Genomic DNA, 14,555 nt, shown 5'->3' with positions numbered 1-14,555 from the left:
TGGTGCGTGGTCTCGGGACCGGCATGTGTGTTGACGATGTACCGGTTTTCAGCTGGTTTTTCCTAATTAACCAGGCAACTTCTTAATCAAGGAACAGACAAATCTTTTGCCTTGGGTTAAAAAAACATTTTGTGGCGTCTACAGAATAAAATAGTTTAGAAATACATATTTTCAACATTTATAGAACCATACAAAAATTTGTCTGCTAGGGCCACTTGGCTAGTTGAAGACAAAACTAAGACATACATTAACAGAAACGAACACGATAAAAATCTAGGCAAAGCACGCATAGCCATTAGCAGGCAGTAGTTCATTTTACTAGCTAGACACCCCCTCTCTGATCGCACTCCAAAGATGCATTGACTGCTAGTAGTATGGTTGATAACACACACTGTTTCCAACTCAACCTTTATTTGTACCTGTCGGCCGACGACGACGACCCATTTTGCGTTACAGAGCCTCCAGGCTCACCTTTCACCTCTGATGAAGAGATCGAAAGAAGTGTGTCTTCTTCTTCTAAACCTGCACTTGCACATAGAATACAATTTAAGTATAGTTTATTACTAGCATTGTTGGGACGAAAGGTTGGCATGGTGATGAGGGCACAGCCAGCATGACTGGAACCGAACTGTTTCTACAGGATTCATATTCTTGGAATTTTCTTTCGTGTGAGTTTTCATTGGACCGTATCATGCACGTCCAATTAGTTTCTTGTTGACGACGTGCACTCCACGGTCCAGCAACATCCAAGTCAGTCACTGTGACACTGTCGCCTTGGGACTAATCAGAGACCAGCCAAACTATGGAACCCGTGATCTACTCCAAGTCATCTCTCCGGCGACGACGATGATCATCGTCAATGTTTTTTGTTGACTGAAGGTCTGAAGCACACAATTTCCTGCCTAGCAGGGAAGAGCCGTGATCGGTAGACCACACACGTGTCACGTGTGCCCAGCATTGGCGCCACAACTAACCAGTCAGTGACGCTTTGGGACTGTCAGAAACACCAATCCATCTATGAAATCCCGCAGCACTCTTGGCTACTCCCATCTCTCTGGCGACTGCATCTTCTCCATCGGCTCAGTATCATCAGGTGTGACCGTGTGATATTGTTCTACTCTGCTACTTCATCCGCCGGCTGCTTAATACCATCAGGTGCGACGCTCGTCTCCAGTTACTTGCTGGTTCATCCTTGTGCTAACTGATTTGTAGTTTATTATTACAGTTTCTGCTGAAGCGCCATGGGTCCTGCCATTGTCTTCTTCCTCTTGCTTGCGTCTGCAGCACCGCTGCTCTTGGCGTCGCATGTTTTGGGCGATTATCCCACGCCCAAACCCTCAACAGTTTGGATCAACAACAATGTTTTCTTCAAAGGCTCCAACAGCCGCAACATCGTCCCCAGTGTTGTCGTACCTGACTCGAATTCCCAAATTTACACCGACGCAGGATTCCACTGTGTCCCCTCTATATTCCAGTGCGACCAGTACCTCTTTGCGGTATCCATTGGCAACTCGAACACTCAACAAATTTCCTGGTCTTTCAACCAGGAAATTGCCAGCTCCGTCGACACTCGGCAGATTGTCTGGTCTGCCAACCGGGATCGTCCTGTTAGGGAGAATGCCACACTTGAGCTTACCACAGATGGAAACTTGGTCCTCTTTTTTTTTTTTTTTTGAACACAGAGTGCCCCGAAGGGCGAAGAAGCTTCATTAAAACAACCGGTGGGTGTACAACATATTACAAAGGACCCCATGAAATAGTAGAATTACACATAGGTCCCTGGCATTTGCAGAAAGGGCCTCACTAAGAGAAAGAAAAACGCAATCAAGCCCTTCTCTTTCCCCACCGACGAGCAGGAGATCAGCCATGTCGCCGTCGAGCTCCGAAGCGGGGACAAAACCACTTGCTTCCAAGTCGGCGTGGGATGCGACCGCCAACCTCCGAAAGGGCCTCCGGAGGAGGTTGAAGATCTGCCAGGCTTCACTGGCATAGATAACGGACGGCATTTTTACCGCCGATGTGGTGCTCGAACAAGGTGCTTCTATAGGACTCCGGCGCCACCTCCTCAGCACCGCCGCTCTGCAGCCTCCCTTGCCCATCGCCACCATGACGCCTGGAGGTCGGGAGAGAAGAAGAGGAGCCAACGATGAAGAAGCAGCAAGGCCATACCGAAGCCACAGCAGAGAAACCGGCTCGCCATCAATCCCGAAGGCCCTGCCACGGACTCGGGGAGGCGCGCGTTGAAGATGGCAACTTCGGCGAAGCCAGAGGAGCTTATTGGGGAAGCCATCCTCAGATCCTCCCCAATCTTTGTCCATCCACCATGGATGAAGTTGGAGGAGCGGAAGATCTGAACTTTGGCTGCTGCTCCAGCACAGCCAAAGCAGATGACAAGGAGGGAAGGGAGTGGCCTTATTGCTGGAGATGCCATGCCTCCCCTTCGCCGCCTGCCGCCGCTCCCGCCACCAGAGAGAAGCAGCGACGAAGAAGAAGACCTGGGCGGGCCGGATCTGGCCAAGAAGATCCCACCGCCTACTCCAATACTCCACAAGGGTAGCCAACAGAAGAAGAAAACCTAGACTACTATATACATCAGGCCAGGCGCCTCTCCTTCCTCCGCTCCGCGCGGCATCGCCGGCGAAGAAGATTCGGGATCGGGCCGGCAAAGGGAAAGAGGGCCGGCGGACTCTCAACGGGTTAGGCGGAGAGAACGAGGAAGAGGAGTTAGTCGTGTCTGTTTACTGCGTAGCTCGGTCCTCCGTGATGCCGATGGTAGCCAGGTCTGGTCAAGCAACAGCTCGGGCCGATCTGTAGCTGGCATGGTGATCAAAGATGTCGGCAATCTGGTGTTGTTTGATCACAATAACAGAAGCGTGTGGCAGTCATTTTATCATCCCACCGACACATTGGTCCTTGGGCAGTCACTTGTGGAAGGTATGCGGCTCACATCAAATACTTCTGCAACAAATACGACGGAGAATATGTTCTATATCACTGTGCTACCAGGTGGATTATATGCATTTATTGAATCCACACCACCACAGTGCTACTTTTTAAATCCCTTGAGTGAAAACAAGACAACAAATGATCCAACAAAGGTCACATTCATGAGTGGAAGCCTCACCACGGATGAGTCAGGGCAGCCAGATTTTCATACTAATCTCGTACTTCCTCCAGCTAAATCCACCCAGTTCATGAGATTAGAGTATGATGGACATCTGAGGGTGTATGGATGGTCTGGTGATGGATGGACTCCAGTGTATGATGTAATGTCATCAATGGAGAAGGATGATTGTGATTACCCAACAGTTTGCGGGGAGTATGGCATATGCACAAAGGGGCAATGCGGCTGTCCATTTGATACTAATTCAAGTTCAAGCTACTTCAAGCTGGTGGATGAACATACGCCAAATCTTGGTTGCACACCAATAACTCCAATATCTTGTCAAGAAATACAACACCATCGGCTCTTGACCCTTCCCAACATCTATTACTTTGACGAAAGCAACACGGCTGCCAATGCAACAAGCATCGATGACTGTAAGCAAGCCTGCTTGAAGAACTGCTCCTGCATGGCTGTTTCGTTCAGGTATAAATGGAATGCTCCCCGCGGGATATGTGTGTGGGTGACAAAGGTCTTTTCCTTGAAATCGATACAACCTGGTGTTGATAACAACTCTTCTGCTTACATTAAGGTGCAACTTAGCCCCTCTACTGAAAACAGAACGGAGGTGCAGCCCAACGCCTCTAATGAAAACCAAACGAAGGTGACATTAGGTGCTTCACTTGGTGTTGTTACGGCTCTTGTATTGCTTGTCATTGTTGTCGCACTTTATTTAAAAAAAAGGAAAAAGTATGAAGAGATAGATGAAGAATTTGATTTTGATCAATTCCCTGGAATCCCGGCGAGGTTTTCTTTTGAAAGATTGAGCGAATGCACAGAAGGGTTCAGTAAGAAGCTCGGAGAAGGTGGGTTTGGATCAGTGTTTGAAGGCAAATTAGGTGAAAATAGAGTTGCTGTGAAACGTTTGGAAGGTGCTAGACAAGGAAAGAAAGAATTCTTGGCAGAGGTTGAGACTATTGGTAGCATTGAACACATCAATCTTGTCAGGCTGATTGGCTTTTGTGTAGAGAAGTTTGAGAGGCTTCTGGTATATGAGTATATGTCGAGAGGGTCGCTTGATAGGTGGATCTATTACCGACATAATAATGCCCCTCTTGATTGGTCCACGTGTTGTAGGATCATTCTGGATATTGCCAAGGGCCTATGCTATCTTCATGAGGATTGCAGACGGAAAATTGCTCATTTGGATATCAAACCACAAAATATTCTTTTGGATGACAACTTCAACGCCAAAGTAGCTGATTTTGGACTATGCAAGCTAATAGATAGGGATCAAAGCAAGGTTGTGACTATGATGAGAGGAACACCTGGATATCTGGCACCTGAATGGTTGACGTCACGGATCACTGAAAATGTTGATGTCTACAGCTTTGGAGTTGTCATCATGGAAGTAATAAGTGGAAGAAAGAATATCGACAACTCTCAGCCGGAGGAGAATGTCCAGCTCATAAATCTATTACGAGAAAAAGCTCAAAACAACCAATTGATTGATCTGATTGATGTGCATAGTGATGATATGCTCTCGCAGCATGAGGATGTGGTTCAAATGATGAAGCTCGCAATATGGTGCCTGCAACATGACAGCATTCAAAGGCCTTCAATGTCAATCGTGATCAAGGTATTGGAAGGTGCGATTAGCATACAGACTTTCGATGCAAATTCAATCATGTTTGCTCAAGATAATCCATCAGCATATTCAGCTCCATCTCAAGCATCCATATTATCTGGCCCAAGGTGAAACGTGTGGGTAATGAGCAGAAGATCGAATGTCAAACTATGGACTTTGGCTTTTGTATCCTATCCTATTTGTACTATTCAAGCATGTTTGAAATTCAAAATTTTAGTTATCAATAATATAGACATCACTATGGGATGTCACAATAAAAAATCTGATTCGTATATATATAATTTGATTCCAACAAATGTTTGGAAATATTGATAAATGTGGTTTATATAAATATTTTCATATGATTGGTACCATTTGTATTTTCATGAAGAGCGGTTAGCTTAGTAAATGATCTGTTACCTGTAAAATGGGCAATATATTGCATCTAAAGGTATAATTGATGCCACCCCATGGGGATCTCAGGTAAATCTGATTTGACTGGCCATTCATTTTACCCTCATCCAATCTGAACCGTCTATTTTTTTACCACGCCGATATAAAACGGGCAACCCACGGAGGGAAACCCTAGCCAGCAGCCACCAATCGCCTCGCGTGCCCATCCTCAATCGCCTTGTGTTCCACCCTCCCCAATCCCCTTCGTCTCCTTCCTCTCCTTCCTCTCCTCCCCCCTCCTCCTCCCCTCCCATCCCGCCCCTCCCCTCCCCACTGGTTCTTCTCCTCTCTCCCACCTTCTGCCGCGGCACGCTGCTCGTCCAAGCCGGCCGGAGGAACAAGCGCTAGGATTTCTGGTTTTTGGTAACCTGGATGGCAAGGAAGTGGAGCACGACATGGAGCAGCAACCACTGCAGGGAGCCATCGCGGGGGTAGTTGAAGATGGCCACCTGGTGGCAGCGCTGGCCACCTCACGGACCCGGCGACGGGGCGCGGTCGGGCCTGTAGCGGCAAAGGACTGCCACGTCTCATACGGAACACAGGTGCCCAAGATCTTCTTTCTCCTTTCTATTTTTCTAATCCCAAAATCATGTATGCTAGTGCATATTCTATGTATATATATGCCTACACCACGCTTTTTTAGTTTCTCATACAAATTTCCAGTGAGATGGCAGCTATTCCTAATTAATCAAACCTGATTAGTGATGAACTTGTCAAAAAGTTGATAAATTTTATCCATCTTATTTACAGCTACAAATTTCTATGTTTTCTTGCAATGTAATATTTTGTATAGAATCTAAGCCACAATTGAGCCTGCCGTTGCGCACCGCGATGTGCCGGGTGGAACATTTGGTGGCCAGAAGAACAGGCGCCTGGCTTGAACGGGACATTTTTCGTATAGTTGCAGCCCTCCATCTCTTAGTTTGGCTCTCCGTTGTCTCGATCTCTTAATCATGTCCCTAATTCTCTCTTTCTCCATCTCTTGACAGGGCACAAGGACGATTGAATCGTCGCCGTCTTTCTACGAAGAAGGATAGGGAGGAGTGCGGGCTGCAAATGGAGCTGCAGTGTTAGGGGCCCTCAGATGTGCCGCTGTCACTGCCCACAGTTGCTCAATACCTTCCATCAGGGGCTCAGCGGGAGGATTGTGGTCGCCACTTTGACAACTCTTGTCGTCGTCTCTGGTTGGCTCAACTCAACAGCCAGCCGCGACCGCGGCTGTGAATCGCCACCATGGTTGGCCATGGTGTTGCAGGGAGGCGACGACGAGGCTTGTGTCCAGGTCGTTTTGTCCCCCATCCCTTTCCTTCATTTTTGCATTCAATTCATACATGCAATCTAAATGTGAGTTGAACCTTTCATGAACTATTAAGAGAGCAATCTGCAATTTTTCAATGGTACGAGGAATTTGATTTATGTGATGAACTGATGATTTCCATTCATTTTGCAGGTTCTTGGGCCACTTGTACATTGCAGTTGTTGTAGCGCAAATATCGTCTTCCTTTACATATTGACTAACTAACTCTCCGTTATTAAATAAGTAATACGTGCATTCTTTCTGTACATAGGTTAATAAGCAGATCATATGTTCTACTTTTTAGGTACATATTTTTTTAGCATAAGATAGAGTATTCCTTATTTGCTGGACTTTCGCTTTTTTGTATGAGGTGTTAGCTCGCTGACATGTTTGCTAGAAAAATACTCTAATCAGATCCTATATCTCTTTTTAAATTTAATCTTAAACTCTTCCTTTGCTGTATCTTGTATCTACCATTTTTGTATTTGAAGAAGTTTCCTCAACTTTCTTCTAATTCAGGGATATGACTGCTTTTTTTTTTGCAACCACTGATCGTACCACTTCAAGAACTAGCACTCTACTTCAGTTTTGAGAATATGCACTACATGCCTTATGTTGATGCATCTTATATTTTATTTGCATATCAGGTTACGTATATGGTGGAGTATTCAAGATTTATAAAATTAGGGCAAGAATTATGGAGATATTCAATCAGAAGAGACAACTAAAAGATGTTTTTAACTGATATGTTATCTTATCATAAACATATTCAGAGTAAAAAATAATGGTATGATACTGTACCCTGTTCCAGCTTGTTTCTGGTTAGTCCATACTCATTTGTTCTATTTTATTACTTTACATCATTCCATTTGTTTATTTAGTCGGCCATTCCAGGCTTAACTCCGGCGCATAAAACAAATATTTCCGTATGAATTTGTGCTTACTGTATGGATGTGAAACTATGTTTTCTTCTGCTATTTGATATGAAAATCTTCTCTTAATCTTGCAAGTTTATTACTATATCAATTTGCTACTCATTCTGATCCAACAAAACTAAACCAATGGGTTTGAAGTTGTAGTGCATGTCAGTTTAGGATATATCCATATCTGTATCAATAACCTTATTGGTTGTGTTCAGTTCTTAGTGCTTATAGTTCAATGCCACTGCTATGTTTTGAGGTTGTCACAAGGAGTTTCTTGGCTGGAAGATGGTCAGGCGACCTGCCAATAAATTTTGCTGGAAGATATCTCAATAATTACTTCAAAGTTGCTAGCACGTAAGGAACCAATAGATACAAACAGTTCTCAGGTAATCGAACCAAGGTACAACTATCTTCTTCCTTGTTTTGGGTTTTCCATATGCAGGGAACTGACATCACTGGGTGTATTTCGGGTCTCACCACATGCTAAAACTGTAAGTGTATGTTTCATTGCATTCAGTTGTTCATTTCCCTAGGAACAACTATCATCTTCCTTATTTTGGGTTCCCCATATTCTTAGAAATGGGCGTGGCAAACACCAAAAAATAGGTTGCCACTTTGTTTATTGATCTTGTGTGGTGCCAAGTATGCTTGGTTGCCTCTGTGCTTATGCAGATATTATTAGGTGCTTGAAATGTCGTGATCCTATTTCCATGAACAAATGCATGTTTTGGTATGCCATATGTGTTAATTTTACGCCTACTTGGCTGGACTAAAAAGTGACAATGAATGGACTGTACGCTATATTTGTAGAATGATCATTAAAGTTTAAGAGTGGACATTCTGCACTTGCAATGTTTTGTTTACTCTTCAAGTTTGTAAATTGCAATGCCCTCTACTGGTTGCTATTTATTCCGAGGAAGCAGATGGACACATTCTGTTTCTTGATGTATTCATTAGTGGCTTCGCTCTCATTTGTACCTCTGGAAATTAACGACAGCTTTGTTTTCGTTTTCTGTAGCCAAGAAGGGTCTGAGTGGCATCTCAGCTTGCTGCTGGTAATCAACAACCAATGCTTTTCAGGTAGGGTTAACATTTCAATGGGCACAAAGCATCCATTTTTCATGCTCATAGCCTTGCAGTTAAGTTTAGTCATGCCAGAGAAAATCATAGACCCACAAATAATAACACGACCATGTGGTTTTCAAGTCATCTAGATATAATGTTATGTATGGTTTTTTCTTTTTCTTTTTTCCTTTCATCTGAATCGTGTCATGCCTAGAAATTATATGTGTCTTTTCCATCAATCACTGATGTGACACGCGATAGGCAGGACCACATGGATATTCTTCACAGTGACAGGAAAAGCATGGAATTCAGAAGTAAATGATTCCGAGATGGGCATTAAGAATGCGACAGAAGAGAAGAATTTGCACAAATTTTCGTAACCTTACAGCTTGCATTGTTTCATCATATGCATTGCTTACTCCATTTCACTGTCAAGTTAAAGTATCCACCGGTTGGTTGGTTGACTCATGTACATTCTTGCGTAGAGCATAATTAGATAGCCAACACAAATATCCTCAAGTTAAAGAATGTTTGACTTGAAAGCTTTCCAGAAGTACTCTTCAGCAGTGGTTTTGCATCCTAAGCCTGATACTTTATGGGCTTATGGCACTTTTCTTTACAGAAGTAGTCAGTACTCTGTTTTTTTTGTGCCTTTCTACCTTATGTTTTAAAGGCTATCTTCTCAGTTTTGTTCTCTAATGCTTGCGGTTGTATATGTCTGTAGGCAACAAGTGTATCAGGAGTTTCTCTTTATGTTTCCTGATTTATGTTGCTTCTTATTGCTCCAGAAAGACAACTATATAGTGAACTACTGCGTCTATAAGATTTTCTCTACCTACAACCGTTCAGTTTCTGATTTTTAATCAGGCTACCAAAGTAAAGCTTTACTAGAATGACCAAACTGAAGTTATATTTCAGAGCTAAAGTATGCTTCGGAATGTCATAGTTGTTCTTTTCCTCTAGCTTTTGCTTCTTGGTTTCCTATTTTAGTTCAGATCTACGCTGATAGTTCAGCTCCTAGAAACAGTACAAAGAAACAAAATTTGTACGATATTATGTAGCTAAGATTGCAGATTCTAGCATATGTTGCTTCACAATACACAAGGAAGGATAACATACATGTCGGTGTCAGCTCAATCTGCACCATTTTTCGGTCGGTTGCTCCTATTTCCCGTTTCTTCCTGTGGCAACAGCTTGCTCACGACATGATGCAAGCTTCTTCCTCTTCGGTTCCTCTATCTCGAGTTCAAAGTGTTTTTTTCCTTAAATCATATTTCTTGCCCCCTTATTGGATATTTGCAGTTCTGGCTTTCATTTCTTGGCGCCTTTACACAAATTGTGATGTTTCCTATGTATGTTTCTCCTTTTAAGGAATCTCCTGGATGCTTAACTGCCATCTAATAATATTCAGTTGAGTGTATATGACCTTGTTACCTGCCGAACTGCCCAGTAAGATGAGGTTACTCTGCCTATCTTGCAAAATTCTGTTCTTTTCATTTGTAGGCATGTCTCATATTTAGTACAAAATTTCAATGGACAACCTTTTTGGTTATGTCAAAGCCTGCTGATTTGGGTAAGAAAAATTCATTCTTCTTATATATACGTGATTACACTTAATTTTTCCATCCTAATATTTACTTTTTATCTTGCTTCAATAGGATTATATTGCTGCCGCTTGCTATCAATGTTAAGCTATTGTTGCATCTCAAGTAATACGTATGTACCACAGGCTAGGTGTAGTTATGAGAATGTACCCTTTTTTAATGCAAGTGCCTTTTTTTTTCAACAGTAGCTTTGTTTTGCTTGGAAATGATAATTCCTGGTTAGTTTTGCATCATATTGATCTCTTGTCTTTTATCTGCTCTCAATATGTGGACTCATTTTGTGCTCTTGCATTGTTCATTTGAGGAACCGACTCCAGCAACATGTGCACGCTCACATCATGAAAAACCTGCCATGACATGCTGAATGCTATAGCAATCTGGGATATGGCGCGTTTTTACATAATCTCACTATAGGTAGACGTTCAAATACTGATGTGCATTCTGAATTTTTCACTAGTCCGAGACAATTGTAGCTAGGCTGTTCCATAATGAGTTCGAATACTGATGTACATTCTAGATTTTTCACTAGGCCGAGAGGATTTTAGCTATCGCTCTTCCACGTCTGCAATCAAATGGAAACAGACCCACTATAATCCAGGTACCTTCACAGAGAAGTAGCTGCCAGTTTCGCACGCCTGCTGCATGGTTATCTAATTTTCTATGTAAACTGTGCAGTTCGTGCTTCTGCCATAGCAAGTGTAGGGTTCATTTATGCTTTACAATATTTAATATATATTACTGTATCTCATATCAGCAAAGATGCATCGGTTTTTTCTTAATGATTCTCGTGTTTTTTCTATGCAGCCTGCCAATCAATTTGTTTTGTAGGTTGTTCTTGGCTTACATGTCTATTCTGCACTACTTCCTATTGGTAATGTGCCTTCGTCGGTATAAAAATTAAGAGGTGTCAACATTTGGAACGCATTGAAAGGTGAGTGTCCAAAGTGAAAATAGCTAGCACTATCTACAGCCATCTATCGTAATATTGTAATACGCGTGCATCCAAAACCCAGCTTACTGTATCCTCTGAGGCAAATTGCACTGTATTAATGCTCATCCCAGAAGTGGCAATCTTTTCTTATGTACATGAATTAATTATTCTCGCAGAATATTGGCTACGGTGTTCGATTCACTACACTGTATTAAGTTACTAAAACGATGTTCATACTGACATGTTACATTTCTGCCTGATGGTAAGTAGGAGTCATGACACACTACTCGAATGCAGATAATGTTGTAGTATCCTCCTGTAAGTCATATAACTATTTCATCTTAGTAACATCGGTGTTATATTCCATTTGCTAATTGGCTCATTGTAGGCTAGCTGGTAATGATATGACAATTTATTGATTGTACCGCTGCTTATTTGTCGTAAATTCAAACTACCAAGCAGTTAATGTCTTTCTTATTTTGTCACCCATCTTATATTCCTGTAGGTTCGGGCCAATGGCGAAGCATTCATGAGCGCTATACACTGAGTCAGCTCTTGGAAGTCCTCATTGCTGGAAAGTACTTGGCGTGCCAAGCATGCGCCAATGGGGGATACATGAGCAAGGATGGCACATCGCAATAATAAATTGATGTGTACTAGGTATAGGTTGCATCCTGCTTTATTATTTTTGTTTGCATCTAACCATTTAATAATTTCCCATTTCGAGGTCATCCAAATTGTATTGTGTTTGCGCTAATATATCTACTACAATTTTACTATTTGGAGGATTAAAAGAAATATAAAGTGGTATATGCCACCGTCGTGAGTTAACCTGCTTGTTTGTGTGTTGTCTGGTGTGCGGGTGAGAGAAAAAGAAGATTTTGAATAAGGAAAATTATCTTTCCATGTTCTATTTTAAATGGGTGTCCAAGGATATGTTCATTTTTTTCTCAGTTTTTCAAGTATGTATGCCCATGGTATCGATGGTGATGTGCTGCAGTCACTTCTCTTTTCTCTGGAAGTTCGTGTGATATATGATTTTGAAGTATCATGTAGGTTGTTTTTTCTTTAATCCACTATGACTTAGTTGATTTAGTGTTGCTCTTCCTATTTTCTGTTCTTAGCTTCTTTAATCAGGTAGTGCCACAGTGAAGATGATGCTCTATTTTTTCTCAGTCATGTCTTTCCACTAACTATGTGTCCCAAAATTCGGTTGCAGTCCAAGCATTCAGATACATGAAGACTGTTGAAAATGTCCTGAAGGACTTTAACTATGCTGAGGTGGAAAAACAAAAGAATGCGAGCGAGGTTCTTCTCTGGTAGATGAAAGAAAATGATCAAAAAAGGAAGAGAAGTCCAATAAGTTGAAAGAAGTTGCCAGATCCTATGGTAACTACATGAATATTGTGTGTGTTTCCACCCGTCGAATTCAAAATAGTTTCACAGAACCTCACTCCAAACTGCAGCGCCTTGATGACACACAGGTTGTGGCTACTGATGTTAATCAGTAAGCGTTGGAGTCACATGACATGCTCAAGACCATAGGGGCTTGTTCTATATTTGACTGAGTGTGAATCATTCGTGTTTAATGTTTCGTCTAAATTATATGTAAATAATGGAACAACTCTATGCGAACCCATATGATATGCATCCGTGTTATTTTGGAATCATGTATTAGTATTTAGTATATGTATGTAATATATTTTCCCTCTTTTCTCCACTTCATCAGCTGATAATTTTTCTTTGTATCCAGAAAATGAAATTGATAATTGTTCTGCTAAGTGTTGTTGTCTGGTTTGCACAGCTTATAGCAAAAATGAGAAGGTCTATGTGAATATTTCCTTTGTTTGAATATTGGTTCGTTACATTAATCTTGCTCCCTGCTTGTATTTGGTGTAGTAAGATATGTGCATTAAGGAAGCGTTTTCCTGCAACAACATATGTGATTGTGATGACAATACAACATCGAACAAGGGGTGAAGTAGAAGCTTTGATATGATTGTGCATACCTATATTATTAGTCATGTACCTGGAAGCAAAACCATGACCAATAGTAAGATTAACGTTGCAACCGGGATGCTCGGGAAGATCGGAATTAAGGACTAGATGGGATAGTCTATTTTTAGCCCACATGGGACAAACAGGTTTAGGTAACGTGATTAGATGGTTTAGGGACCTGGGATGTGACGTGGGATATACGTGCCTGCCCACCCCACTTGAAATCTTAAGTAAGATTATGTTATGCTTATTTGGCCATTGGATTTGAATGTTATTGCAATGTTGTCTTTCGGTGTTTATCATTCTTTCGTGCTCGGTTATTTATGCACTTCTTTTTGAAACGTCTTAGTTCAATGTGTTCATCTATAAGAAATAAACATGAGCTATACGGGGTCGTGCGCCAAGGCGCACATCTAAATCTAGTATCTCAAAGCTTAATGGATGACTTGCTGAAGTCAAGCACAACACCATTGTTTTCTTGCAGCACAATTCATAGGAATGATGGCAAATAACTATTTCGAACACGAAAAGGTACGATATATCATATAGAAATCCGGAGTCCAAATTAAGCATATCACCTTAGTGCAGATTAATGCAAAAGGCACATGGCCCATGAATATCTTTTACAGCACTCATGTCCCCACATCAACCTGCAACAACCAACCAAGTAACGAAAGAATAAAAGAAAGGGACATAGCTAATTATAATAGAAAAATAAATTGGCAACAATAGCAGAAATGGTTGGCTTCATTTGCTGAAAGTCGTATTAGTGACCATCACAAATTCACAATTACAAATGGAGCTGGCTTGCCTGCACTGAGAGCTATGCACCATGCATTACCAAACTTCAAATTTTCACCCCCCTTGTACAAATGGCAGGACCGGCCAATTCGAAGCAAATTTAAATGCAACCAAAGAAATTTCAAAAAGAAAACTTGTTAGGAAAAATAATAAACTAGCCTGATAAAATGCTTCGCAAAAAGTGATATTAGTATGAGTTAGCTTGCCTTTCTAGGTTGTACCAAATAACCATGTTGATTGCAAAGCCTATTGCAAACTTACCAATAATCACCCGATGAAGCTTGCAATTGGCTTTAGAGCGATCAATTTGGTGATAGTCTTTTAGGGCGTTGGAGGTTGGATCGTAAACACCTGTGATTTTGAAGGTGACATCGGTTTTGAGCGAGCGCACAGGCCGAGAGGCAAAAGATATCGATCTGAATATGATCAAGATCAAATTCATTGTCGTCCCACAGAAGCAGAATTCTCTAGCCCCAGATCAAGAGCAAATTCATTGTCATCCCACAGAAGCAGAATTCTCTAGCCCCAAGCGGCAGGCGATGGGCGAAACCTTGAAGACAATTACACCTCAAATAACTGAATAAGCTGACGTGAAAGTGTCGAGCAAGGCAGACAATATGGCAGAAGGAGGGGACTGTTTCGTGCACAGTTGTACGACGAGCTGGATCATTGAGCCCACACGGATTCCAGCTCAGCAAAGCTTGTTTTATCTGATCTAAGAATTATCTGACACTTAGAACTGTATAGACAGTT

The 14,555-nt window shown here is 41.9% G+C and overlaps 1 protein-coding gene across 1 annotated transcript; it reads left to right on the top strand.

Moving 5' to 3' along the window:
- The first annotated feature begins 1,024 nt into the window (after positions 1–1,024).
- On the top strand, positions 1,025–4,937 carry LOC124658805 (G-type lectin S-receptor-like serine/threonine-protein kinase SD2-5). Its single transcript, XM_047196824.1, has 3 exons — positions 1,025–1,155; positions 1,226–1,651; positions 2,753–4,937. The coding sequence occupies exons 2-3, from the start codon at positions 1,242–1,244 to the stop codon at positions 4,860–4,862; spliced, it is 2,520 nt and encodes an 839-aa protein (XP_047052780.1). The 5' UTR covers positions 1,025–1,155; positions 1,226–1,241; the 3' UTR covers positions 4,863–4,937.
- Positions 4,938–14,555: the final 9,618 nt, after the last annotated feature.

The sequence above is a fragment of the Lolium rigidum genome, chromosome 6 (assembly GCF_022539505.1).
Source record: "Lolium rigidum isolate FL_2022 chromosome 6, APGP_CSIRO_Lrig_0.1, whole genome shotgun sequence".
Lineage (NCBI taxonomy): Eukaryota > Viridiplantae > Streptophyta > Magnoliopsida > Poales > Poaceae > Lolium > Lolium rigidum.
The sequence above is the reverse complement of the archived record's forward strand: the minus strand, read 5'-3'. Positions and strand labels throughout refer to the sequence as shown.